Raw genomic sequence first — 26,347 nt, 5'->3', positions numbered from 1 at the left:
TGAATGAAAGGCAAAAGTGTAAAACTGCTCTTTTCATATCTGACACACAGCATGTGTATTTTCTTAGTAGTGCATTTTATTGTTAGAACTGCAGTCATCTAGCACAACACACTGCTTAGTGAAGAAAATCCAAAACAATAACATTCCCAGTGCTTGAAAACATCACTTAAATGCCAAAAAAAAAAACCCCAAAAATAAACAATGAACAGAAGAGCCACCTATTAAAGTGAGAAAGGAACGTATTTCCCATATGATATCAGATCTGAAGCAAGAAAATTTGTTTCTCTAGTCATGACGTCTAAAGAGTTATAGGTGCAGAGAGAAACCACACATTTCTTTGCAGGGTGAATGCTTGATTTAATATTTCAGATGTTTGACAGTATTGGTGAGGGAGCCAGTTGTGAAGATTCTCTACCTTCATGTTTGGAAACATCTGAAAGTGATCCCAGGTTATGCCTAACTGTTTTAGGTCTTTATTTTCATCCGAACCACCTACGCGTTGTTTATCCTACAATTATGTAAGCTGTAAATTATAGTGGTGCCAGCCAAACACCTTAGTTGTCAAATTATCAACAGAATTTCCAAAATACAGGAGGAAAAATGCCATAAAAGGTTTATCTTGGTTAACTGAAAATGTCTTTCTAAGACTAGTGGGTTTTTTTCATTGATAAGGAAATGTTCATAACTGTCACTTAATGCTGCGCTGGGCAACATGCAGGTCATTGGCTGCCTATCACCCCCACTTTGAGGCTTCAATAAGCACTCTTTTCCATTGCCCCCTCATGTTTTCACTATAAACAGATAGAATCATACCATAAAGTATTTTCCTCACACACACCCATGCCATACCTTGATTTGCTCAAAAATACTATACCACACTGGTTGTCACAAATGCTTACTTCCAGGTAGTTATGCATAGGACTGCAGCTGTAGTTTCATGAAATAACTGAGCTTATCACAGGTTCAAAACCATCTCAACTTGCAAGAAATCAAGAGCTGACATGACTCTTGATTAGGATGGTGTAATAAATGCATACAACATTAGATAAAGAATTTTCTTGATGAAGAAATGAAACTTAACCACCTATATATATTTCAAGGCATCTAAACATGAGTAGTTCAAAGGTATTACTGATGTATTTTTTTAAAAAAATATATAGCAGGTGTTTTAAAGATAAAAAGATTGCTGGTGGAACAGGCCATCTAATCTAACTTTCTGTTGTCAAAGGTTTTAGGCCTGATGACAGTCTTCCTCAAGTCAGTGCCTGCTGGATAAAGTTGGTTGTGACTCCTGTCATTCCCATGGTAGCTAAAAGCTACATCCCAAAACATGCATTGGGCACCATTGTGAGGAAAACTTACCTGGGAAAACTCATAAGTTGGGTTTCAAGGTATATTTGTCCCAAGTCAAACAAAATGCTTGTTTGAATCAAGCATTTTAAATACTGCTGTTGCTACCAGTTTACTGTTATGCTTCACATAGTTTACTGATAGCTGAGAAATGTGCAGGCATTGAGTTTTAATGTATAAATGTCAATGTGCCCTTCCTGTAATCAAACACAAACCCAAAGACTATTTCTGGCCACTATTTTTGAACCATCTATTGCAATATTATTATCAGAACAACACAGATGTGAAGTCAACATTTTAAAAGAAATGCACAAAGAGAAATGCATACATTTGACAAATGTGTACACATTAGTCAATGGGAATAGGTGTGCAAAAATGTGGCCATTTCTGAAACAGTTGTACAGAAATACATATGCATTTTCATGGAGAAAAAAGAGGAAAGTCTTACACTCTAAGGTGAATCTGAGTCAGAATGAGTTTGCCACTTATAAAACGAAAACCTTGATGAGACTGAGATTCACACATGGATAATGAAGCTCAGAAAAAAAAAATCAACAAGCCTATACTCTTCTAAGTTATATAGATTTTTAATAAACATTTGTAGTTCAAATGGCTGTCACACCAGACTATCCTTTGCTTGTTGTTGCAAAAGATTCCATAGGCTAATTGTCCAGAGTGAAGAAGTACTTTTCATCTTGACTGCGCTGAACTCAGTACCACTCAAGATTATAATTGCTTTTAATCTTCATATATATGCTTAGACTCTGGTGGAATATGGAGCAAATGTCACTATGCAAAATCATGCTGGCGAGAAACCTTCCCAAAGTGCTGAACGGCAGGGACATACCATGTGTTCACGTTACTTGGTAGTAGTGGAGACATGCATGTCGTTGGCATCCCAAGTTGTGAAGCTAACCAAGCAACTGAAAGAGTAAGTCTTTATTTGTAAAAGTAGTTTTCTTAAAGCAGTGGATTTATTTCTCTCTCTCCCTTTATGATTCTTTTATCAAGCATCCAGAGTCTTTTGGCTGCTTCACACTTCAACTGGCATCCTGTAAGGGACTTATGCATGTATGTTCTGTTTGGGGTGTCGCAGGGGTTGGTATTCCCTCCCTCCTTCCACAGTACCCAACACCGCCCCCCACACCCACACACCTCAACTTATTGGACAGCCTTTTCCCTGCACAACCATTCTGTTTTGTGGGGAATGAGAGGATTGCAGTAGTGTATCTCCATAGTCATTCATGAAATGACGACATCAACACTCAGATCCCACTAATGATTGTTGCTATAATCTTCTTGCATCTGGCTAAGTGGCATAGCCAGAAGCATCTGTGAAACTGTATCCTTCACACAAAGCAGGGAATAGCCATGTGGGGGAGGATTTCAGAGGCTGTTAAGTAAGTGGTATATGGCTCAGCCTAGTGTGGGTCTGAATGTGGACTTACTAATTAACACTGAGCCATACAGGATTGCAGTCTTCATGTGACAAGTGTGCTGTTAGCCTGCCCTTGGGTGATCAAAGTGATGTGTGAATAAAAGATGTACCCCAGTAAGTAAGGAGTAAACATACAAAGTCAGTCAACTTATCAACTATATGTTGCATGTTTCCCCTTCAAACATTACCTAATGTTTACCTTATGACATCTCTTGGGCATGCTGAAAACTGTCAGTGTGGGAATGAAAAATGTAATCTAGGAGTGCTCACAGAGCAGAATCTGTGGAATTAAATGTAAATTTAAATTTGCATAAGAGCAGAAATGTTTCTATGACACTATAAGGATTTTATAAAAGTCTTCTCAACAATAAAATATCCCTTTTATGCTCTAGTTATTAGAAGACTTATTTTCTTTCTCATATCCTATCCATTTGTACATCAAACATATGTTTATATTTGTCCTCAGTTCAGTGTTTCATTTGCTCTGACGTGATACTACCTAAGGCAAAATATAAGTGTAGCACATTTATGTTTGTTTTGAATAAGCTGTTATACCTGGTTATTCGTGATATGTTCATCGTGAATAAATTATTATAAATAACCCACCTACTATTCTCTTGAAGCATAATCTTCTCTGTCTTCTCCCCTCACCATGTCAGTAATCTGTAATTATATTCAAATATGTGAATTCAAGACTATGTGCATGATAAGGATTGGCTACAGTTCCTTTTCTCTCGTGCTGAATTCTACCACTTCCTCCATTAAACCAATGAAGAAGTGGTATAGGCTGGTTTTCCAAGTCTGGTTTTGCTTTTTATGGTGATAGGGTTTCTTTGACTAGATGCCTCCAATAGATTAAATATCTGCAGCCAGAAAACTGAGAAGCAAGAGCAGCTCTGGTAGTGGAGAAAGAAAACAACTGTTACTGTCAAAGAAGCAACCTGACCAAACTGGCTGGGGGATTCTGGGAGCTGTAATGCAAAGAATACCCTTTTCAGACTCTGGTATGACTTGCCTGAAGTAATATATAATAGAAGAAATACATTGCTTCCCTAATATGGTTAAAAGTTGTGTTGTGTTGTGTTGTGTGTGTGTATGTATGCTACACACTGCAAAACTACACCCATAATATGCTGGATTGTCTATCTGTAGTTTTCTAGTTTATGTTATTAACTTGTTTTAAACTATTTCAATAGTTAAACATAATTAAAATAATCAGTGGAATCCTACAATGTTATGCAGTGGATGCTGGCCAGAGTCCTCCCTCCAATTCCACTTACAAGAAAGCAGCCACTGGGATCGACAGGGGTCCATTTCTCTGTTGACTGAGAAGCAGCTGCTTGATTTTTCCACCCCTCCTGCAAGTAGTCTCCTGTTCAACAGGCAGAAAAAGGGCCTCTGTTGCCAATCACCCTTGTGACAGAGATCACTTGCATGAGGGGACATGGGAATGTTAGGCAGCTGCTTCTTGACGAGGTCCACTCCCCTGTCAATTTCAGCAGCTGCTTACCTGTTAGGGGGGTTTCAGGGGACTTTCACAGTTAGAGGCTACATCAGGATCATGAATATTTAGCAGTTATAGCAGTTATGAATGTATAACTGTAGGTAGCTGAAGTTACTGAAGGGCTAACTGCACAATAGGATTCTAGCCATTAATACTAACCCAGCTGTCTCAAACAAATAAATCAAATACAGAACTCATTTGCATTGGAAGCAGATTTGGTTATTTGCCAGATGTGTTAACATGAGAAGGAATGTGGCCAAGAGGGAGTGAAACAGGTAGACCAACAACAGCCAGGAATAACAAATGGAAATAACTGGTCCAAACCTACAACAGAGTGAGCTCTGGCCTTTTTTCCCCCCCTACCACAAGGCAATGCTGACAGATGGTTGGAGTGATCTTTCAAAATAATGTAAGGAAATGTGTAGGCGAGAGGAAGGAAGGGGGAAAACTGAAGGAAAGAAAGATCTTTATAAAACTGCATCTGGTTTATGCCAAAAAAAGCATATTGGTGTCCCACCTAAAATATATTTGTATTTTTATAGATCCTTTACTATGCCAATATGAACATTTGCTTTTTGTGAATAGAGCAAATACAGCCTACATGTAGGCTGAAGCCATGTGGATGCTTTCTTACTCTTACATTGTCAATTCTAAAGCTTTGACTTGAGCAGCGAGTTAATAATCTTACGTCCATCCGTTGAACCAGGAAATTATCCACTTAAATATCCCACAGCTGTCAGTTTTGTTCTGCTTTTTAAGGAAGTCATTTTGAAAGTGAAAGCAGTAATGAGGAGAGGGGCTGTTCTTTTACTTGATCAGTATCGTTGCCACGTGGCCTCAATTGGAGTGTGAAGGAGGATCAATGAGGAAATTTAACCTTGCAAAAGTAAACATTATCCAAGTCCTAATTGGGGGCAGGAAAGGAAGGAAGTTTAATAGAGGCAGAATCCCCAAGCAATAAAATTGTTGATTTCTAACTCTCTGCTGACTCAGGAACATGCCCTTCCCATCCCTTTCCCCCATTAGCTCAGGGGACAGCATTGCCTCCCCCCTCCAAATAAGGGTCATGTCCCCAATGAAATTTCCTTCAGCCCCCAAATTTCTAACATTCCCAAGAGTGAGACATTGAAAATTATTTGCACCTTGAATTCTTATATTTGCTGCATTCACATTTCATTGGTTGCTTTGCCTGCTCCCTTTCCTAGGATTTGATTTTGTCCCTTTTTACCTCTAGAAAATTTCATCCCTACATTTGTTCATGAAAACAGTTGAAAATGGGCAGTGCATAACTACCATCTCATTTAGCTATATCACACAATCTTCCCCCAGATCAGTAACTGGTGCTGTTAAAAAGGGTAGAGGGAAGGCAGATGGTGGACTTCATCCAGATTTGATATTCAGGCAACCTGTCCTGTCTCTTTAGATAACAGTGCCTAAAGCAAATATACATGTGGACCCACCAAGACACAGAATCATAGAATCTTAGAATCATAATTGTAGAGTTGGAAGAGACCACAAGGGCCATTCAGTCCAACCCCCTGCCATGCAGGAAATCTCAATCAAAGCATCCCTGAGAGATGGCCATCCAGCTTCTGCTTAAAGACCTCCAAAGAAGGAGACTCCACTACACTCTGAGGGAGTCTGTTCCACTGTCAAACAGCCCTTACTGTCAGGAAGTTCCTCCTAATGTTGAGGTGGAATCTCTTTTCCTGTAGCTTGCATCCATTGTTCCGGGTCCTGTTCTCTGGAGCAGCAGAAAACAAGCTTGCTCCCTCCTCAATATGGCATCCCTTCAAATATTTAAATGGGGCTATCATATCACCTCTTAGCCTTCTCTTCTCCAGGCTAAACATCCCCAGCTCCCTAAGTCGTTCCTCATAGGGCATGGTTTCCAGACTCTTCACCATTTTAGTCGCCCTCCTTTGGACACACTCTAGTTTTTCATTATCCTTTTTGATTTGTGGTGCCCAGAACTGGACATAATATTCCAGGAGGGGCCTGACCAGAGCAGAATAGAGTGGCACTATTACTTCCCTTGATCTAGAAACTATACTTCTATTGATGCAGCCTAAAATTGCATTGGCCTTATTAGCTGCCACATCGCATTGTTGACTCATGTTCAACTTGTGGTCTACTTGGACTCCTAGATCCCTTTCACATATTGTCTCCTTAACCCAGGTTAAACCTAAACTCCACAAGATGGAGAGAATATTGGAGCTAGTCTCAGGATACAAACAGTGTTTTTTGTTTGTTTGTTTTTTGCTGTTTTCTAGATTTTAAGGCTATCTTGTGGATATTGTTAAGAAAGGATTAAAAAAATTGAACCTTTAATAATAAATATGGAAATTGTAGTCTAAACAGACAATCCTTAGTATCATGAATGCTTGCAGATCACTATGGACTTTCTATTTTGTATCCTTTAGTATAAAATATGCTTCCCTTCATCTTTAGCTCTGAACATGATCCATGAGCACTGGTCCCATAAATATATCTTTTCCCCCCCTGTTTGGTGAGCAGCTTTCCAGGTGAATATTGATGAGCACTACATGCTCTCTAACTAGCAACAGTATTCTCTAGGGGAAACATAAGCAAGACAAATTCCTTCCTAAGTCACACTCAAACAAGAGTTACAGGGAACTAGTTCCAAATTTGCTGTGAGTTTGGTTTTAATTGGGCACAGGTAAGCTAATTGTTGTGAGTCCCACAGCTCCAGCAAACTGCTCTTTAATATTCTAATCTTACAACTTACATCAGAGTCACTACTAGTAATAAATAATTTATACAAGCCAGGCAGCTTTTGGAAGGTACAATAGAGTGATCACAATGTTCCCCCTGGAATTAGAAGCAATTTGCAGAACAGAGACCTCCTTTGTGTATTTTCTTATTCGGGTGTGCTCTGTGTGTGTGCAACTCTTAAATTATAAATGAAGAGCCACGATGGTGAGTGAAAACTATAATTTCTCTCATAGCACATCCACTGACAGCTTTAGTTTTAGGGATGGAAAAAATGGTTTAACAATTTAATATTTCCTTACAGGCAGGCAGTGGAACGTGTGACATTACAGAACCAACTCCAACAGCTTCTGGAAATTCATAGATCTGAGGGCATGTCACTGCCAACATCCCCAAGGTAACAAGGTTTACAAGGGTGAAATTGCAATATATTTTGAATTGGACCTTTTTAATGGGTATTGTCTGGGAAAGTCATGTTCCAACTAAAGTCTCTATCATTCATATTGTAAAAGAATAAAAAGCAGTGTCATGTGGTAGAAATCAATACCTCTTTAATTTCACAAATATGAATACTGTAGTTCTTTAAATTAAATTAAATTTTATCAAGGTGGCTTAATTTGCAATCTTTTGAGGACTCATAATAAAGTCCACAAACCTAAAATCTTACTTTTTAGTGACCAATAGTAGTCTTATATCCCAAGTGATCCATAAGGCGTTTGCTTACAAAATGGAGAGGGGAGAAAAGCAGTCTAGTTATTATGTGCTTTCAGGATGATTTGTCTTCACTACTTAAGATAAATAAATAGCACCAAAAGGAATAGATATAATTGCATATTATAATGAATTAATCCCAGAAGAGGTTGTTTAACTTCATCTTGAAGGAAAAAGAAAAATCACACTCATTGACTACAGCATAGCAATCACTTCTGTCCTTCCTCCTTTTGTCCTCTTGGGACAAAATATCTTAAGTACTGATGAGTGCCACAGAAGTAAATTTACTTAACACACTGAAAAGTACACAGAAATATGGACTTGACTAGTTATAGATTGAGAGGAGCAATGCAAGTGTACTTTACACATGCTTACTTACATGAAGTTGGAAGAGTGAGTAATATAATGCAGGTTGCAGCCTCACAGAAGCAGAAATCCCTTTTATGTATAGAGAATGCTGTTTCTATTAATAATGTAAGGTTTGCCATAGTTTCTCAGTCAAATGATCCAGAAACTCCCATAAAGCCTGCAAAAGTTTCACCAGTCATTACAGTGGGCCCCTTGATATCCACTGGGGTTTGGTTCCAGGACATTCCCTCCCCCCAATTGATATCAAAATACATGGATGCTCAAGTCCCATTGTATACAGTGGTGTAGTAAAATTGTGTCCTTTATCGAAAATGGCAAAATCAGCAAATTTGCTTTTTGGGGTTGTTGTTTTTTTTTAGGGAATATTTTCAACTCATGGATGGTTGAATCCTTGGATTAAAAAATCTGTGGATATGGAGGGCTGACTGTATATGCTATTTCCCCCCAACAATCAAAGTGTTTCGTGTATTTTATTTCAGAAATCTGTGAAAGAACCCTATCTTTTTGCAGCATAAAAAGTATTACAGCATTATTATATTACAGCTGAGGATAAGTGGGGGCTGAGGCTAAGCAGTAGTGGCATTTCTGAGCACATCTGGTGAGTTCATCATTGATCTAACATTTGAATTAGAGATCAGTTCGGACTTGTATGGAACAAGACATGCACCTTGTCCCATTTAAAGCAGCAGTTCAGTCCCTGAATGTAGACCATTCCATCTGAATTATGCATGTCCATTGACATGCGTTCCAGTGGAGAATATGGCATATTTCAGTTATCTATACATTCAGCCCTCCATATCCACAGATTCTGCTCCCATAGATGCAACCATCCATGGTTTGAAAATTCCCCCCTCCCAAAAAAAATCCAAAAAGCAAATCTTAATTTCACCATTTTACATAAGAGACACTATGCCACAATGAGACTTGAACATCCATGGATTTTGGTATCCATAGAGGGTTCCGGAACCAAACTTCGGAACCAAACTTCAGGGGATACCAAAGGCCCACTGTACAATTTATTCAGAGCACAGATTGTAGTTCTATATAGTTCTATATAGATGTTCACTTGCTTGTGTGTAGGCCAAACGGTGTATAGGAATGTGTATGTGTATGTGAGCCTTGTACTCAAACACTGCTTCATGTCCAGCGCCATTTCAGACCTTCACATACGAAGTGCCAAATTCTGTAAAGGCCTCTGTAGCCATGTTTCATTTAACATGGTTATCAAGGTCTTGTGATCAGGAACCTGGTTTTATGAGAGTTTCCATTCATAGGATTTCTGTAATTTTATTTAGCCAATGCGTGAGTGTCTGAAATGCTATCCTGGAGTGTGCAGCATTAAGAATGAGGCTTATGTGAACTCCCACATTATTATACATAGTTTTAGCTCTAAGTGTAAGCAGTCAACAGCCTAGGTAGAGCTTAACTTTGCTTGATATCTGCAGCCTTATTAATATATAATTTACAAAGATATTATCAGAGTACTATAAGCACTTCCTTGAACAAGCCTCCCTAACTGCATACAAAATTGCTGCTACTGATGATAATCTACTCTCAGTTCAATGGGGCTTACTTTTAGGCAGACATGAATAGGATTGTACTGGAGATTCATTTCTAGGCATAAACTGTTTCTATAGTGCAGCCTTGCTTCTATAGAAATCGTCATCTTTATCCCTCCCTCCCTTTGCCTTCAATAATGTCAAACTTTCAACTATAAGTTCCTGGGACAGGGATCTAATTTTTTTTAACTGCTATGAAGTCAAGACTCCTGTTGACAACAGTGAAGCAAAACGTCAGATTTTACTCTAACAAAATACCAAAACAGGATTTGCAACTTATTTATTTATTTATGGGTTTTGCCAAAGATCTGTGTTTATTCTGGTGTTCAAGTTTCCCAGAAACATTAATAGTGCAAGTGAATGTAAATCTTTTCCAGAAAGTCCTTCTATGAAAAGGAAAGGAAATAACAGATCAAGCTTAGCCTAGAAACAGATTTACATTCTTAACTATGAAGTCAATACTTTGACTCCATAATACATTCCACGTGGGTAAAAGTCAAAAAGAATGCAATAGGATGCTCAAATAAACATATGAAATGGAAGTATCAGTTTTGCACTTTCTATCTGTATAATTTTGATTGTGGTCTCATGTACTAAAGGGCTTTTTCCCCCTCTTCCCATTGAAGTTCACCATCATCACCCACTTCTGGCAAACCTCACTGGAAGCCATCTGATACAGATGACTCGACTCTACCGAAAAGTAAATTGAACACCCATGATGGTATTCAGATCCATGGCACTGTGGGAACTCCACACCACAATCAGTCCAAGATTAAAGATGAGGACTCTGATAAAATCCTGCGCCAGCTGCTGGGGAAAGAAATCTCTGAGAATGCCTGCATGCAAGAAAAGCTGTCCTTAGAATTTCGGGATGATCATGCCTCCAAGAGCATAAAGAAAGCTCCCATGGAGAAAAAGGAGTTGAAGTTAGCAAGACTGAAGCATCTAATGCAGCGATCCCTCAGTGAATCTGATACAGATTCAAATAATTCTGAAGATCTGAAGAACACGCCTGTGAAAAGAACAGAGAAGCCAAGGCCACAGCCCATAGTGGAAAACACTGAAAGCACTGAGAATTTGCACCTAATGATTAAGAGGCATACTTTGGCATCAGGCCGCCGGTTCCCTTTTGGAATTAAAGCCTCAAAATCTTTGGATGGTCACAGCCCTTCTCCCACTTCTGAAAGCAGTGATCCTGATAACGAATTCCAGTATCAGACTGGTACTGTATCCCAGAGCCAAGTATCAGGAGATGCATGTCAGTCTAGCCTTGAGACCTCCACTACTCACAAAGTTGCCACAAGTCCCAAGAGTGCACTGAAATCTCCATCTTCAAAGCGCAGAACTGCCCAGAATTTAAAACTCAGAGTGACGTTTGAGGAGCCTGTGGTACAGGTGGAGCAAACAGAGGTTGGTTTAAATGGGGAAAGGGACAAAGAGCGGAGTAAGGCCCTTCAGCGGCCTCCACCCACTGCTGAAACTGGGGACCAGCAAAAACGACCATTTGGAACATTTCGATCCATAATGGAGACACTGAGTGGCAACCAAAACAATAATAATAACTATCAAACTTCAAGCCTAATCAAGACCTCATCACCTTTTACCTCATTAGGAAGGAAAGCCACAGATAGCAAGGGGAATTCATCAAACTCTGCAAAAGGAAAAAATAAACCAGTGAGTGTTTATAAGGGGCAGTGGGAATCTTTTTTTTTTTTTTTCATTTTAATTAATGGCCTTTAACAATTATAAGTATACAAGATGATTAAAAATATGGCAGTACATCTCAACTTGTAGAACTTAGGTCATGGAGCAGGTAATATGGGGACATCTAAAATGGAATAATAACATAACCAAAAGAGCATTGTGTGAAAATGGCTGGTCGAGGGATCTGATGTGTCCATCCATGTAAATCCAGTTTGCGATCTGCTATCCACATGGGTAGTCATAGAATCTTACCATTGAAAGATACACCAAAGGTCACCTAGTCCACTTTCCTGCCAGTACAGGAACCCATCACTAAAGTAAACTTGAATCCTACTGTGCCGCTTAGGTCTAAATCTCATATTAGTCCTGAGTAGAACCATTGAAATGAATTGGACTTGTTGGAGACAAGTAATGTAAAATCCCTTTTTAAAAAAAGTATTCATTTCAGGACTAATATTGGATTTAGTCCTTAGTATAACTCTTTTGAAAGATATCATAATTCTGGTTTGATGCTAAATTTAAAAAAGAACAGTTCAGTTCCTATTTTAATTCAGTAAAGCTGGACAAAAGAGTTGAAAGATCTGAGTTGAAAATGGGGAGATAGATAGCTGATATGCAAAGAGACCAACCAACCAACCAATCAGTATCTCCACCCCCATGAACTACATGTAAGTAATAAATACAGTGGGGGAGTCTTATTCCAGATGCAGCTTTAACTACAAAGGTAATACCAACATCTAAGATCTAATCCAGAAATACAAGTCAAGCAAAGTTTGAGCTCAGAATATCTGTGAATGCCCACATTTTTTCTAAAACAATATAGGGATCCAAACAAGGTGTGAATTTCTAGCCTCTTTACTCAAGTACTCCATCTGGCAGCTATTATGTTATAAACCATCCATATGGACTGGCTTGAAAAAGGATCAGGGTGATTTTTCTCATGCCAATGCAAACCTTCCTCTTTCTATATTTTTGCTGGAAGGAGGAACATTGTCCCCAAGCTGCAGTGAGCTACTTCATTTGGCAGGTTCACCAGCTGCTATATGGAGTTATTTAAATCAGTCTCTCAAAGGTGGCTGTAACTTATAAACCATTTCTTAATTCAGATTACACACGGAGAAGGACTATGGGGCTCGACAGACCGGCCTGGGGGAGGAGATGGGGGATGGCATACACATGACACATGCCCCAACTCCGCCCCCAGGCTGGCATGATGGTGTGCCCCGCTCCACATGGTGTCATGCCACTCCTCTGGCACTGCATCTACATGACAGAGCATCAAAGGAGCACAGAAAAGCTGCATGCTGGCAGCTATGACACCCTTTCCAGGGCTCAAAAAGGAGTCGCTTTTTGTGGCTCCTTTTTGTGCCTCGGAAAGGAGAGCAGGGCTGTGGAGTGTGGTTGCCACAATCTCAATCCAGCGCAGATAGAAGTGGCTGCAAGCCACCCCTTCTGTGTAACATAGAGGTCTGTTGAGCCTCTATGTTACACAGAAGTGCAGGTCTTGAAGTACAGACACAGAATCAGTGGAGAAAAATAGGGCCTGAATAAAGTTATGGATAATATTGGAGCAGGAATTAGGGAGAACGAGAAGGAACAGGATTACAGGGTTCAGAAACATTGCTCATGACACTGATGAAGGATAACAGGGAACATTCTAATAGAAATTATGGAACTTGGAAAACTGGACAGTAATATGGCATCACTAGTGTCTGTTCATATGAAGAAAGAAAATCCCAAGAGGTCTAGTTTAGGGGTGACTTAGGAATCATAAAGTCCCCCAAACCCCATCTACTGGTAAGCAGCTGCTGGGACTTATAGGAATTGATTTGCTTATTGATCAAAAAGTGACCGCCTGATGTTCCCACCCCACTTATGCAAATGATCACGGGCATGAGAGGGATTTGAGACAGGAGTCCTTTTTCTGCCTGTTGTGCTGGAGATCACTCATGGGAGGGGATGGGAACATCAGGCAGCCACTTCTCAATCAACAGTGGATTGGAAACCATTGTTCCAGAGGGTGCTCAATGGTAAATGGGGTTGGGAGAGATGTCTGGCCAGAATCCATTACATAGCACTACAGTAAGTACAGTGTTGTGTAGCACATAATGGTCATACAGGATTCCATTTTTAAAGACAAGCACACTAGTTCCCTTAGTCAATTCCCTCAATAAAGATTTGTGTTGAAATAAGACCTGTAATGGTTAAGACACTGATTCTGATTATTGCAAGATTGGCAGGATGGCAGTTCAAGGCCCAAGTGCCCTGTGTTGGGGTGAGCTCCCGTCACTAGTCCCAGCTTCTGCCGGTTTAGCAGTTTGAAAGCATTTAGAAGTGCAAGTAGATAATAAATAGGTACTACTTCAGTGGGAAGGTAACACACTCCATTTAATCATGCTGGCCACATGGCCACAAAGTCGCCTTTGACAATGCTGGCTCCCTCGGCTTAGTAACAGAGACGAGCACTGCCCCCTACAGTCAGCCACGACTAGACAATCCTGTCAAGGGAAAACTTTTGTCTTTCCCCTTACCTAATGAACCAGTTACAACAAAATGTACCAGAACAGGGATAAGGTTTCATTCAAGGAGGTTTATCAATTTGTACAACTTATACTAAGAGAGGGGAAGCATCACACATTGCCACTGATGAAAACTGGAAATTGTGAATGGGGGTTATGTTTTTCGCTGGAATGCTCATGGTCCTTTACTGGAATTCTGCTCCTCTCTCATTTTTCCCCACTTTCATCTCTATCCATTGCATTCATTTTTACTGTATTTAAAATGTTTGTCATGTTTACATGCTTTCAAATATCGAATTCATTCAAAAAATAGATTATTTCTTGGTGATTTATGGATGTGAACCACTGCCAGACATCAGTACTATTTTAGGTTTATGGACACAATTCAAGGAGGGAAGAGTGCTTATATCCATGGTGGTGAACCTATGGCATGTGTGGCAGAGATGGCACACAAAGCCATTTTTAGGGCATGTGGAGGGAGGGGAAGAGGAAGAACAGGTATGCACCTGTTCCTCCTCTTCCTGCCCATCCAGGGCCTTCACCTGTCACTGGAGAGCTGAAGGCCCAGGAAGATGGGGGAAAGAAGCCCCGCTCCCAGAAGATGGAAGTCCCATCCCCCAGATGGTGAAAGTCCTGCCACAGAAGGTGAAAGTCCCACCCTCAAGATGATGGAAGTCCCGCCCTGGAGGGCAGAAGTCCCATCCCCACTGGAAGTCTCACCCCCAGCACTGGGTAACACCCGGTGCCGGCAAGCCTTTTAGTTTGGGTACTCGGTCCCTAAAAGCTTCACCATCACTATATATATATATATATATATATATATATATATATATATGGAGTAGAGTTTGAAAATAACATGACAAGTGTTGCCTTCACTACTGGAAACCATGCCCTATGAGGAGCAACTTAGGGAGCTGGGGATGTTTAGCCTGGAAAAAAGAAGGCTAAGAGGTGATATGATAACCCTGTTTAAATATTTGAAGGGATGTCATATTGAGGAGGCTTGCTTTCTGCTGCTTCAGAGAACAGGACCCGGAACAATTAATGCAAGCTACAGGAAAAGAGATTCCACCTCAACATTAGGAGGAACTTCCTGACAGTAAGGGCTGTTCAACAGTGGAACACACTCCCTTGGAGTGTAGTTGAGTCTCCTTCCCTGGATATCTTTAAACAGAAGCTGGATGGCCATCTCCTGCATGGCAGAATGGGGTTGGATTGAATGGCCTTGTGGTCTCTTCCAACTCTACAATTCTATGATTCTATAATACTTTTGACAGGTAATGAGGGCACAGCAAATTTCCTTTTCAAGATATTATAACAGCTAGTAGCACTGATGTATTTTAGAGTGTAAGATATAACATTTATTCATTGCTTCTAACTGCTCGAAGGTCATTGGGGATATATTTGGATCTTCTGGCCACTTTTCTATGTTTAAGGTGTCAATCTTTTTAGTAATACATTTTAATAATGCATTGTATTAGTAATGCATTTTACTTTACACGTTACTCTTTAAATAACGTATGTTGCTTTACTATGAAAAAGTAATCTGTAATACCTACTATTTTACTGTTTCAAAACAACGTTCTAAGCTCTCATGGAATGCATGCCCTGATTCCTTGAAAGAAATAGAAATAACCTTCATGCATGCAGAACCCTGTGTAGACAGAGGAGAATTGTGATATACAGATTGTCAAGGCTTTTGCTGACACATGGTAACATTTCAGTACCTGTCTCTTGTCTATGCATGTGTGAAGCCTATTGCATGGTCTTACAACTGATTAATGCATTGCACTCCTCTAGGCTCCTTACTCCAGCTGCATCAGTTTTTCCACTAGCATGCTGATTGAAGACCGTCTGTGTAACTATGCATGGTATGTGCTGATGCAGAGTGAAAATGTTGGCTTTTCTATTACTATTATTTTATTATCCTCTCATTGCATGTGCAGCTTATAATTGTTCACAGCTTAAACTAATGAAACGATTGATGACAACTGTAAAAGAAAATGAAATTTTGATCTCCTAAAAAAAGAACAAACAAATCCCTATAGAAAGCCTTTGCTAATATCCATAACTGAACTAATTTAATGGTTCCAGCAAAAAGTATGCATAAAAAGCACTAGTGCTCATAAATCCAAAAATGCATTTTAGTTCAGTTTGGCAACATGTAGTTTCTTGAATAAGTCAAGTGCCAGATGAGAATGGAAATTAAATTTCCTCTCATAAGCAGGCCAAGTCAAATTTCACTTACAGTCTGAAGAGACAGTGTGCTCCAATCTCCATTTGCTCATGCCCTTTTTCCTCTGGTTGTCAGCTGTTGCTTTTACTTTTCTAATTCAAAAGTGATCTTGGTGACACCAGTAAAAAGTGTTTTTAGTCTTCCATTAATAAAAACACAACATGTGCTTCCTTGAATATAGGGGCTTTTAGTTTGCAGCAGGAAATAGGATCCAATGAATGGTTTCTTTTCGATGCAGTCAGCTATTTTCTTTTATTTGGGCGATTGTTTTCCACTTTTCACAACACCCCAGAACTGCCTCCCATGCTGCTCTGGTGGGGAGGGGGTCCACAAATCTTCCATGGAATCTTTTGTAATATTCCATTGGTAACTTGTAAATAAGGTTGTGTTTAAATATAAACATTAATGGGATGTTTCTTTCAAAAATTTGAATACAAAATATCGATCCTGACTAAAATAGTGCTGTTGAAGTATATGCAGGGTTATTTTGTTGTTTCCAGTGTTACTCTAGGGCCTAAATCAGACATACCCAAAACAAGATTTGTGAATATACTAGAGTTGGCACAAGACTCTCTCATGAATTCCCTGAACATTCAAGTATGATAGAAATAGATGTAAAGTTTATGTTTGTGGTTTGATCATAGCACCAAGGCACTACATGCTGCTAACCAAATGGTTGTTTGTTCAAGTCAGAGTTTGTAACAAGTCTGAATATCCTGGCTTGTATACAGACTATCCACTAAAATCCTGGGCTACACTGACAAAATATGAAGTTCCACCACGAATAACTGCACTTAACTCACACTCTCAACCTACTTAACTGTTGCTTGGGTCTCTCCATGTAAACACATAATGTCCAGAGGTGGGGACGGAGATCAGCAACTGACCACAGGAAGGTAATGTCATCTTTCTGGACTTCCAAAGGACCTTTGTGGTTCCACATACATCATGTTTGTACAATATTTTCCTTACATAAATTAGTTGTGTCCAGGTAGTTGCCAATAAACCCTCTCTCTAATGAGCCATGTCCAGCAACAGTTAAGAAGAATATGTACTGGAATCTTGTGATAAATGCAGATCCTAATATAATATCTGAGGGACAATACACAACAGGGCTTCCCCATCTTTTAAGGATAGGACACGGGGAAGGGCAGCCATTCCTGGCCATTCTGCTTTTGAAGAAGATTTCTCAGTGTTTCACACAGCCTGGAATTTGTAAACTAGCCTGCTGGGTTCAGGTGTGGGGGCAAACCCTAAGATTCAATGGCCAATCCAGCTGGCTTCTGTACATGGAATGGAGGCACATTATCGCTCGTTGCCTCAGGCATCAAAAGATCCTAGAATAGTCCCATTATGTAACACATGTTAAAGAATGTGGGGATTTGAATCAATTAGTGTTTCTTCTCAGCCTTAATGCCTTGTGTACATTCTGGAAATAATACTAAATTTGTTTCTTAGTTGGCTACAATTTTGTAGAGGCAAAAGAATTAATATTCCTAGTGCCCTGTTAAAATTTGTGAGATATGCATACAGTTCATTCCATTTGCCAAATACTTTTTTCCCTTTCATTTTAAAAGGACAGGTCTGTTTTTATCAGTGACAGTGCCAAGTGAATGTTTGCAATTATTTTAGTCATTTATTGCCAGTGAATCTTTGTTTCCCACAGATTAAGTTATTGTGAAGCATGCAGTGCATTAAAGTATTAAAGTGAGAACACGTTTATCTTATGATAGTGTGTAAGAAGCTATAGTAACTGAAATACAGTAAGAAGTATAGTAACTTAAGTCACATCAATGTTCAGGGGGTTGTTCCCCATTAAAGTATCTTATTACTAAAAATGTATTCAAATGGTAAGCAGAAAGGTCTGACTCCAGCTGCTAACCTTGACTAAAGTAGACTCTTTGAATCAATGTAGCTTACATATGTGTTAAGTTTCTAGGTTCACATTGATTCAACAGAACTGTTCTAGTCAAGGCTAGCAGTTGAAAACCAGGCAAAGACTTTTGTAGTTGCTCTACAGTGGTAAATGCTTGGAGCAGTTCTCACAGTTATGTCATTTTACAAAACTTCAAAATGTCTAAACTTCTAGAAATGAGGCTCCCTTGCTTTTTTCAGGGGATCCATTCCAGAACCCCCCCCCTCGCACTCACATAAGGCAAATACTGTGTATGCTTGAGCCCCGCTGAAAATAATGGGGCTCATGCATGTGGCATGGCATGACGTGCATGCCACAGGTGCCTGAGCCATTACCAGTTCCATTGCACAGTTTTCAAAGTAAGCTGAAAGTCCCATATATCACACCTGTGTATGACGTGGGCACACTGTACTTCTTGCAGTACACATCTCCATCTAGCTTAGAATATCCTACTTACATTTATACATTTATATCTAAAAGTAAATTTTATATTAGCACAGATAGGGCAGAGGGAAGGCTAAGATCTGCAGCCTTACACAATGTAAGACATATGCTGCATCTTTCTTCTTTCCTAGGAGAGCCTAGAATCAAGATCAGGCTTTGAGTTCTGCTGTACTTTTTTCTGTGTAGAAAATAGTGGGAACCCTTTTAACATGTGAGACTTAACATTTATGGAATAAATTTTAAAATCATTTTTATTTATTATTTTATTTATATCCTGTCTTTTTCCTACACTGGACCCAAGACAGCTCACAAAAATATATTTAAAACAATTTAACTTTAAAAACAAAATTAAAAACATCACATCAATAAAACACGTTAAAAATACAAAATCATTAGACACATGAGTATAAAACCATTAAAAACATACAAAAGCCAAGACCCCAATAAAAAGTATCCCTGGGTACAATTATATATCAAAAGCCTGCATAAAAAGAAAAAAAATGTCTGCTGGTGAAAGGAGAGTAGGAACTAGACTAGCCGCTTGCAAGAGGGTGTTGCAAAGGCTGGGAACAGCCACTGAGAAGGCTCTCTCTTGTGTCCTCATCAAGTGAGCCTGTGATGGTGGTGAGACTGAGAGAAAGCCTTCCCCTGAAGATCTTAGGGTTCTGGTAGGTTCATATGGGTAGATTACTGTCTTTCAAATAATCTGGACCTAGGCCGTAAAAGAGGATATACTGTAAAGTAAAGGCTGAGGCTGCCACTGCTGATCCCCAAGTCTGAAGGTGGGGATCTTATCAGAGTATAATCTATGTACAGTGCGCCCGTGTCATACGCGGCTTTCAGCACCGCCACACCACCACAAGCACGAGCCCAATTCATTTAAATGGGGCTCGAGCATAGGCAGTATTTGCTTTATGCGGGGGAATCTGGAACGGATCCCGCTCATAAAGTAAGGGCGAATGGTACTTTATCCATTTAGAATTTGATGGGAGTTCTTGAGAACCAAGCCTACTGAATTGGTTCATATGAAAATACCTGGATTTTCACAAAAGAGAAAAAGCTGCTTGTGTGTCACTTGGGCGGGTTACAGACCGCCTGTTTGGAGCGGCCTGCACCCACCCCCTTTCCCCGGTGTATCGGGGCCTCAGCTGCCAGAACGGCAGCCTTCGAGGCCCTGATCCACTGCTTTTCAGGCCGCAGGGAAGCGGCAAATGGCCGCTTCCCCACGGCCTGGAAAGGGGTGTCCTTGGGGCTTCAAGCCTTAAGGACACCTGGCGATGGCGGGGAGGAGGAGAAAGGGGCTGCTTGGCCCCTTTCTCCTCTGCGTCACTGGCGCAGCCATGTAAAGGCTGCGTCCAGTGACGCAAGCGGCAAAAAGAGCTCCGTTTCAGAGCTCCTTCTGCGGCCGGGGAAAGGGCGCACCATGTGCCCTGGCGCAGCGTGACAACGTCACGTCCGCGATGCCCCGTATAGAGGCGTCACCATCTACATAGGGAGCCGCCATTTTTTACGGACTGGGTCCGTATTAGGGTTAGGGGTGTCCGGAAGGGACATCCCTTCCTAACCCTAGTACGGACCCAGTCCGTACTTTAAGGCCCGTGTGTAACGGGCCTCAGTGAACAGAATTGTGCACATGTTGAGTTTGATAAAGCCATACCATTTGGGAACAAAAGGGTTCTTTCCATTTGCAAGAGTTACTTCTACACTAAAGCAGCTTGGTTGCATGTTAATTCTCAAGGCTTTTCCCACAAAAGCTATGGAGCTTTTCAAAAAGATGGATTTAAAAAGCACAAAATGTTGCATGTCTTTATAGATTTATAATAATAAAAAGAAAATATAAAAAAATAACACAGAACTCTACCATCAATCATACATACATTTTTCTTACATTCACAAATCTCTTTCCCAAATGTTGACTTCCCCCCCAACAGATCTTGATGATTTAATTATGCAGTCATACTGTCCCTTGTCACATATTTAAATTTGATTCTATAAAAAAAATTGAAGCACAGATTTAAATGCTGCACAGTTTAAAACAGGAACAGAAACTAAAGTTCTGAAAGAGCAAGCAATATTACATTGTCTAGAGAACAAGTCACACAGAGAAAGACAGATAGGCATACAATACTTTCATATGTAGATATCTGTTTGTATATTTTGGCATTTTGTACAGTTTTCCCAAGTGCACATATGGCAAAAACAACATAAACTTTTTTTTTCTTGGAAAGCCATGTAGTTTCTGAAACTGCACAATTCTCCCAATTAGATTTTGTTGTACAGAGAACAAACAAACATAAGAAGTTCCTGCAATGTTGCAGTAACTTTCTAGATACTATTTTTCTTCCCACAAACATTCCTATCAGGGTCGGAAACTCCAATTTTGAACCTCAGTTAAGAAATTATTGAATGCCTATTCCATCCCTACTCTAGTCCTGGGATGCCAGGATTGCACCTTCAACATGTTATTGACAGTTAGAAGGTTAGCTTTGCCTAAAGAAATAACTCTTGGGAGACTGAAGTCCAAAACACATTGCAGAAATAATCAGTTTCAGACCGCTTTAACTGCCCAAAATCCCAGAATTCCCTAGCACTGAGCCAGGGCAGTTAAAGCAATCTCAAACTGGGTTATTTCTGCAGTGTGTTTTGGACCCGAGACTGAGCCTTACCTTTGTCTGAATCCATTGGAAAGATTTCAGCTTGTTTGAATGCAAACAACTTTTAACATAGTTGTTATGATCACAAATATGCTTGCAAATTTTATTCCTTAATTGTGGTATGTGATCTCACTGATATGGGTTGGAATTGCAGCAAGTGAAATATTTGCCAGACAGGGGAAAAAATAGATTTAACCAGGGCAAGATGGTTACTGGGCAAACTTAGATCACAGTGAAGAGTCAGCAACTGCAATACCACAATTTTCCATAAGTACAGGATTGGCAATAACTATAGTAATTATAAAGTATTTTGTTGACAGGAGTCAGTTTTCTGTTAATGGGTGCTTCAAATTGAACACCACAACCAATAAGAGGTTTCAAGTGACTCCAGTCCTTCAGCATTTGGTGTAGAATTGGGCAAAGTACTACAGTATGCTTCTAGTTTTCCTGGGCTCCATTAAAAAGCTGACTAAATGTGTATTTTTCAGATATATCAACTGAGTTCAGCATTCTTAATCTCAGCTGTGTTATATCTAGGCAAGACATTTCTCAGTTTGTTTAAGTTGGATCTTTTGGACTTTATAGATTTCTCAGACTCTAATGGCTCTCTAAAACAATAATAAACACATGAATGTTTATACTAAATGCATTGCATGTTTATCAAACAAGCACTGCTGGACTTCACTGTAGTAGTAAACACTATTTGTTTATCTAATAAACACTGTTGAACACCAGTGTAGCAACTCAGGGGATTGCACTATTTTGTGCTTGTCTTCAAAGGGTTCTAGTAATGGGACTTTAGTGGGGCTTCAGGCGGATGAGTCCGTGATATAAATTGTGAAGGCTTCATCTGTGCTTCCAAACTGGCTGTCATAAGTGTAAATTGTTAATTCTCACATTTGAAACAGGCAATATATGAAATATATTTAATGTGTCTGGAGAGTTTTGTCCATTAAAATAGGCATTAGGGGAGGGCATGAGAATCAGAACCACAGTGCATGGAGAGAGAAGGTTAACAGTTTGCATCTCTAAGTACCAAGGTTCAGTTAAAATCCTCACACACACAGTATTATTGACCTATGAAAAAAGCTGCCATTTGTGCTGTTTTTTAAAATGAGAAAGCAGACATGTTAAATGCAGTCATGCATTTTATCTATCATCTGTCTTGACCCTGATCTGCTTATTTTTAGAAGAATGTAGGTGACTGTACTGCATTACTGGCATGATTTCCCTTAAAAGACAGCAGAATAATCACTGACCTTCTGTAGTATGCACACCATCCATTTATTTGCTAGACGAGAAAATCTTAGAGCCATGAAAAGGTTTGTTGCATCTCTTGACCTGTGTAGGTCAGATGCTGCAATTCAATGAATCTTTGCAAAGCAGGAGGTAATTCAAGGGAAAACAGTTTAAGGTCATTTTAAAAACATAAATAGCTTCTTGAAAGAGAGAAGGAGGAACACAACTATTGTCTCTATCCAGCACATGCAAAAAGTAGAGATGGTAAGAATATTTGAAAAATGGTTGAAAAGCATGTTTCTTCAGTGTTGGAAAACCCTGACAAGATAAGTCCTAGATTGACAAGAATCTTCACAGTTTGGGACTTATTCTGTACAAAATTTGGTTGTGGTTCTTTTATGCAGTAAATGGTATTTGCTATGCAGTAAACAATAGGTGGAATTCTTTATGGGCTACTTAACTACGTATATAAGTAACATTCCGTGGCCTAAACCTTCCCCTACTGTACTAGGCATAAGTCACACTCAGAGAAGGTGATCCATTGGAGTGTGAGTACATGACATTTCCACCCCCATCCTGCCAGAAAGCAAAGCTGCAACAGAAAAATGAGATTGACACAGCCTTGATCGCTGGCAGGAAAGGGGTAGAAACATCATCCACACACATTCCAGTCACCAATAGAACAGAATTGTAGGTGCCCAGTAAGATACATTTGGGGGCAATTACAATTGTGTCAATAGTACCATGATCATAACTATGTAGGAATCATGAATATAGATCCATTATGGATGTGTAACTCCAGGTTATACATCCATGTGATATGGAATTCCAGCCTATGCAAAACAGCCATATGTGAATTTTGTGGAGAATAAGCTTCAAATTATGAATAGTCTTCAAAAAAAAAATCACAGTTTTTATACATTTTCTTACAACATGAAAAAAATGCTAAAATTACTCACTGCTTCCTTCAAGTAGAAAAGTAATGAAGAAATATATCCCTAATTGTATTACAAAGGCAGAGCCAGAGAATGGGAAAGATCCTTTTTAGACTACAATTCCCAGAACACCCCAACCAACAGAGGTGTTGCAGTCTAATAAAGTAATTTTTCTCATTTTTGAATGCTGTACCTTCCAACCCACAACTATTTTCATGTTTGTGGGGTGGAGTGCAGGATACAGACAGTGGTGGATGTACATTGAAAGTACAACTAACCAAGCCCTTGATCGCTGAGAGTAGTGAAAATTGTCTCTTAGGTTGCCTGTGCTATGGCTAACCATTTCCTGTTTACATTGATTTCCAAGAACAAAACAAGTGCCATATGCCAGCAGACACAGCACGAACCTCATCCTCCTTTCTGTTTAATGCACCGAGCAGTTAGTACAACTACTGTCTTAAAAAAAGAAAGAAACTGCATCTGACATTCTTTTATCTTACCTATTCACATTTAATTGGACAGGAGGGGCAGTTCATTGTAAGGTGGACAGGATTTCTGGAGGCTATACAGTACTCATGTATTTTCAGTCTATCAGTCTCTTCCTTTCTTATAAAGCAGTATATAAACAAGCACATGTTGGACGCCATCTGTTATGATGCAGAGTGGATCAGACAGGTTTTCTATCCAAATTTTACAGTTATTCCATGGTCTTAATTTGTAAAAACGTCTCATGAAAGAGCTGCTAATGCTGCACAGATAATGGAGTTCAAGCAAAGTTAAGAGATTACATTTTATTCCCTTTGAAAAAATAAATATTTATTCATACCAAGTTAGTTCTAGCTATGCAACACAGTTCTTTCAGAAATGAAAGTTACGTTTGAATAATCTGTTCTTTATGTCCTCTGCATTGTGATATGGAACCCTATGCACATTTTTGCAGTGTGTTTACATAAGGAGACAAAATTATTATGACAGATATATATTTCTAGTGTTTTGTTTTTATTATGCACACATAAAAAACAAAACACACACCAATTCAGTGTTACTGTGATGATTGAATGGATATTTCATCAGCTCCAGTTGATTATAATTTTGCATTGTCCAAACTCTACTGACAGCAAACAATAAGAGGGAAATGTGTTCTGTTCAAATTTTAATGTAGACTTACCTTATTCACACTTCCCAAACCAGTATATATGAACAGAAATATAATTATTCTTCAGTATTTACATTTTTCCATATTTTGAAAGCTATTCACCAGTCAACAATGCATACAAAACAACATATAATAAGAGAAAGTATGCAAAAAAAGCATACATTCATGGAAACAACAGTGAATTATACTAGGAAAAATTGCCTACAAATAGGTGTTTAAGGCAGCATTGATTCAAAATGCATCTATTAGAGAAAATACACAAAAATGGCTGTGAATCAGAAACTGAAGCAGAAGCAGGGCAGTATGAACTTTACTATTCTCCAAACACATAGTGAATTGCAAACTCTTTTTGAGAGTTTTGAAAGAAAAATGGTTTGTGACAGAAAAGAAGAGAAGATAAGAAGTAAAAACAACAATATTTCCAGTTAAGGGATAATTTCTTACACATATGTAAATTTTTCTTTTGCATCTTCTCTATCTTATGTGCTAGGTATAGAATCAGAATATGGCTGTCGTTGTATAAATGACCACTGATGTTGCTACTCCATGGGATCAGGATACCTTCAGTGGTATCCTGTTAGTGGCATGCATGTCCGTATGTCTTCTTGAAGAGACACAGGAAGTATTCCTAGGTTTTAACAATAGGGAGGAGAGGGAGAGTGGAAGCATTTGAGCAATGAAGATGTGGCTAACTTGGACTGCAAGGGGAAGGGAAAGAAGAGGGCAGTCCATGTGTGAGTGCACCCTCATTTCTTTTCCCTTCCAAGCTATGACCAGCTGCTTCTTTGTCATTTGAATTGCCTCCTTTCCCCTCCCTGCTCCCCTGATAATGAAGACCAGCAACAGCACCTCTCAGGGTTTGAGAGCTTTTGAGCCAGGCACATAAATCTTTTCAAACTTTAAACCAGAATTGGGCAAATGTAATCATCATAGTCAATGGTGTGGGCTGGAGGAAGATGGGAGTCGCACATTACCTGAAGGAGCATAGATTGACCAGGGCTATTTTTTTAATATGGTAGTCTTTGGGTTGTGAAACAGAATAAATCACTGTGCATCTTGGGTATGATCACATTTGTTTCTTTGTTTTGTTTTTTCTTTCCTTGCCAGGCATAACACAACCAACAGGAAACTTGAGCAGTCTTACAGCAAAAATGGTTTTGAAGAACAAGAGCTGCAAGAATTCTTCCTTTGACTCACATCTCATGGGGTCTCACAGTCTTCCTCCAAACATGGCCTGAAATCTTTCCACTTCAAAACTTAACTTTCACCAGCAAAATAGCAGACTCTTAGGATGCCTTAAATTTGTAGTAGTGAGACCATATACTAAAATTAATATGTGTCTACGTCACTGGTTTGTAAAGTGTATTATTTTAAGGCACGGGTGAGCAAAAGCCATGATTTGGAAACAATGATGCAAGGAGCCTCAGAAACATTCATCTGACCACCATTTTGTACACTACTTGTTGCATGAATATAATGTAACATGTCTTGTATCTTCCTTTCTAAGAACCCAGTTATGTCTGTTTTTTAAAAAGCCTAATAAGGTCTTTGTCTGCCCAGATTCTCACTGAGCCTGAGGCAAAGGCTCCCCTTTCCCTTTTGGTCAACAATGTTTTATTGCTTTTTGTTTTTTGTATAAAAGGAAATAAACCAGTGTTTAACCAAAACACAGTACAAACATAACCAGATGTATCTTCTACTTCGTTTGTTTCTATGATCCTTTCTGACCTATTTCATTTGTTAGCAAATATAAATGTGTCAAAACTTTGTGATTCACAGCAAGCAGATGCTACTTAAGAGATTCTTTGTCCAATGCTAAAACATTTCTCCATGACGATATTTGGGATTTTGAGCCCAAAATAATAGAAACAGTATATAAAT

General features: G+C 39.3%; 1 protein-coding gene across 2 annotated transcripts in view; it reads left to right on the top strand.

Annotated features, from left to right (window-relative positions):
* LOC121923412 (synuclein alpha interacting protein) overlaps positions 1-26,126 on the top strand; it is a 134,170-nt gene extending 108,044 nt beyond the window's left edge. Inside the window, exons 8-12 of one of the 2 annotated variants that reach the window (XM_042453819.1) lie at positions 2,112-2,281; positions 7,330-7,422; positions 10,291-11,338; positions 15,688-15,758; positions 25,574-26,126. In XM_042453819.1, the coding sequence (XP_042309753.1) occupies positions 2,112-2,281; positions 7,330-7,422; positions 10,291-11,338; positions 15,688-15,758; positions 25,574-25,658 (1,467 nt within the window). In that variant the 3' untranslated portion in view covers positions 25,659-26,126. The remainder of the gene's footprint in view (positions 1-2,111; positions 2,282-7,329; positions 7,423-10,290; positions 11,339-15,687; positions 15,759-25,573) is intronic. The other variant, XM_042453820.1, reaches the window with a different exon arrangement.
* Positions 26,127-26,347: the final 221 nt, after the last annotated feature.

This window comes from Sceloporus undulatus, chromosome 2 (genome assembly GCF_019175285.1).
Source record: "Sceloporus undulatus isolate JIND9_A2432 ecotype Alabama chromosome 2, SceUnd_v1.1, whole genome shotgun sequence".
NCBI classification, from domain to species: domain Eukaryota; kingdom Metazoa; phylum Chordata; class Lepidosauria; order Squamata; family Phrynosomatidae; genus Sceloporus; species Sceloporus undulatus.
The sequence above is the reverse complement of the archived record's forward strand: the minus strand, read 5'-3'. Positions and strand labels throughout refer to the sequence as shown.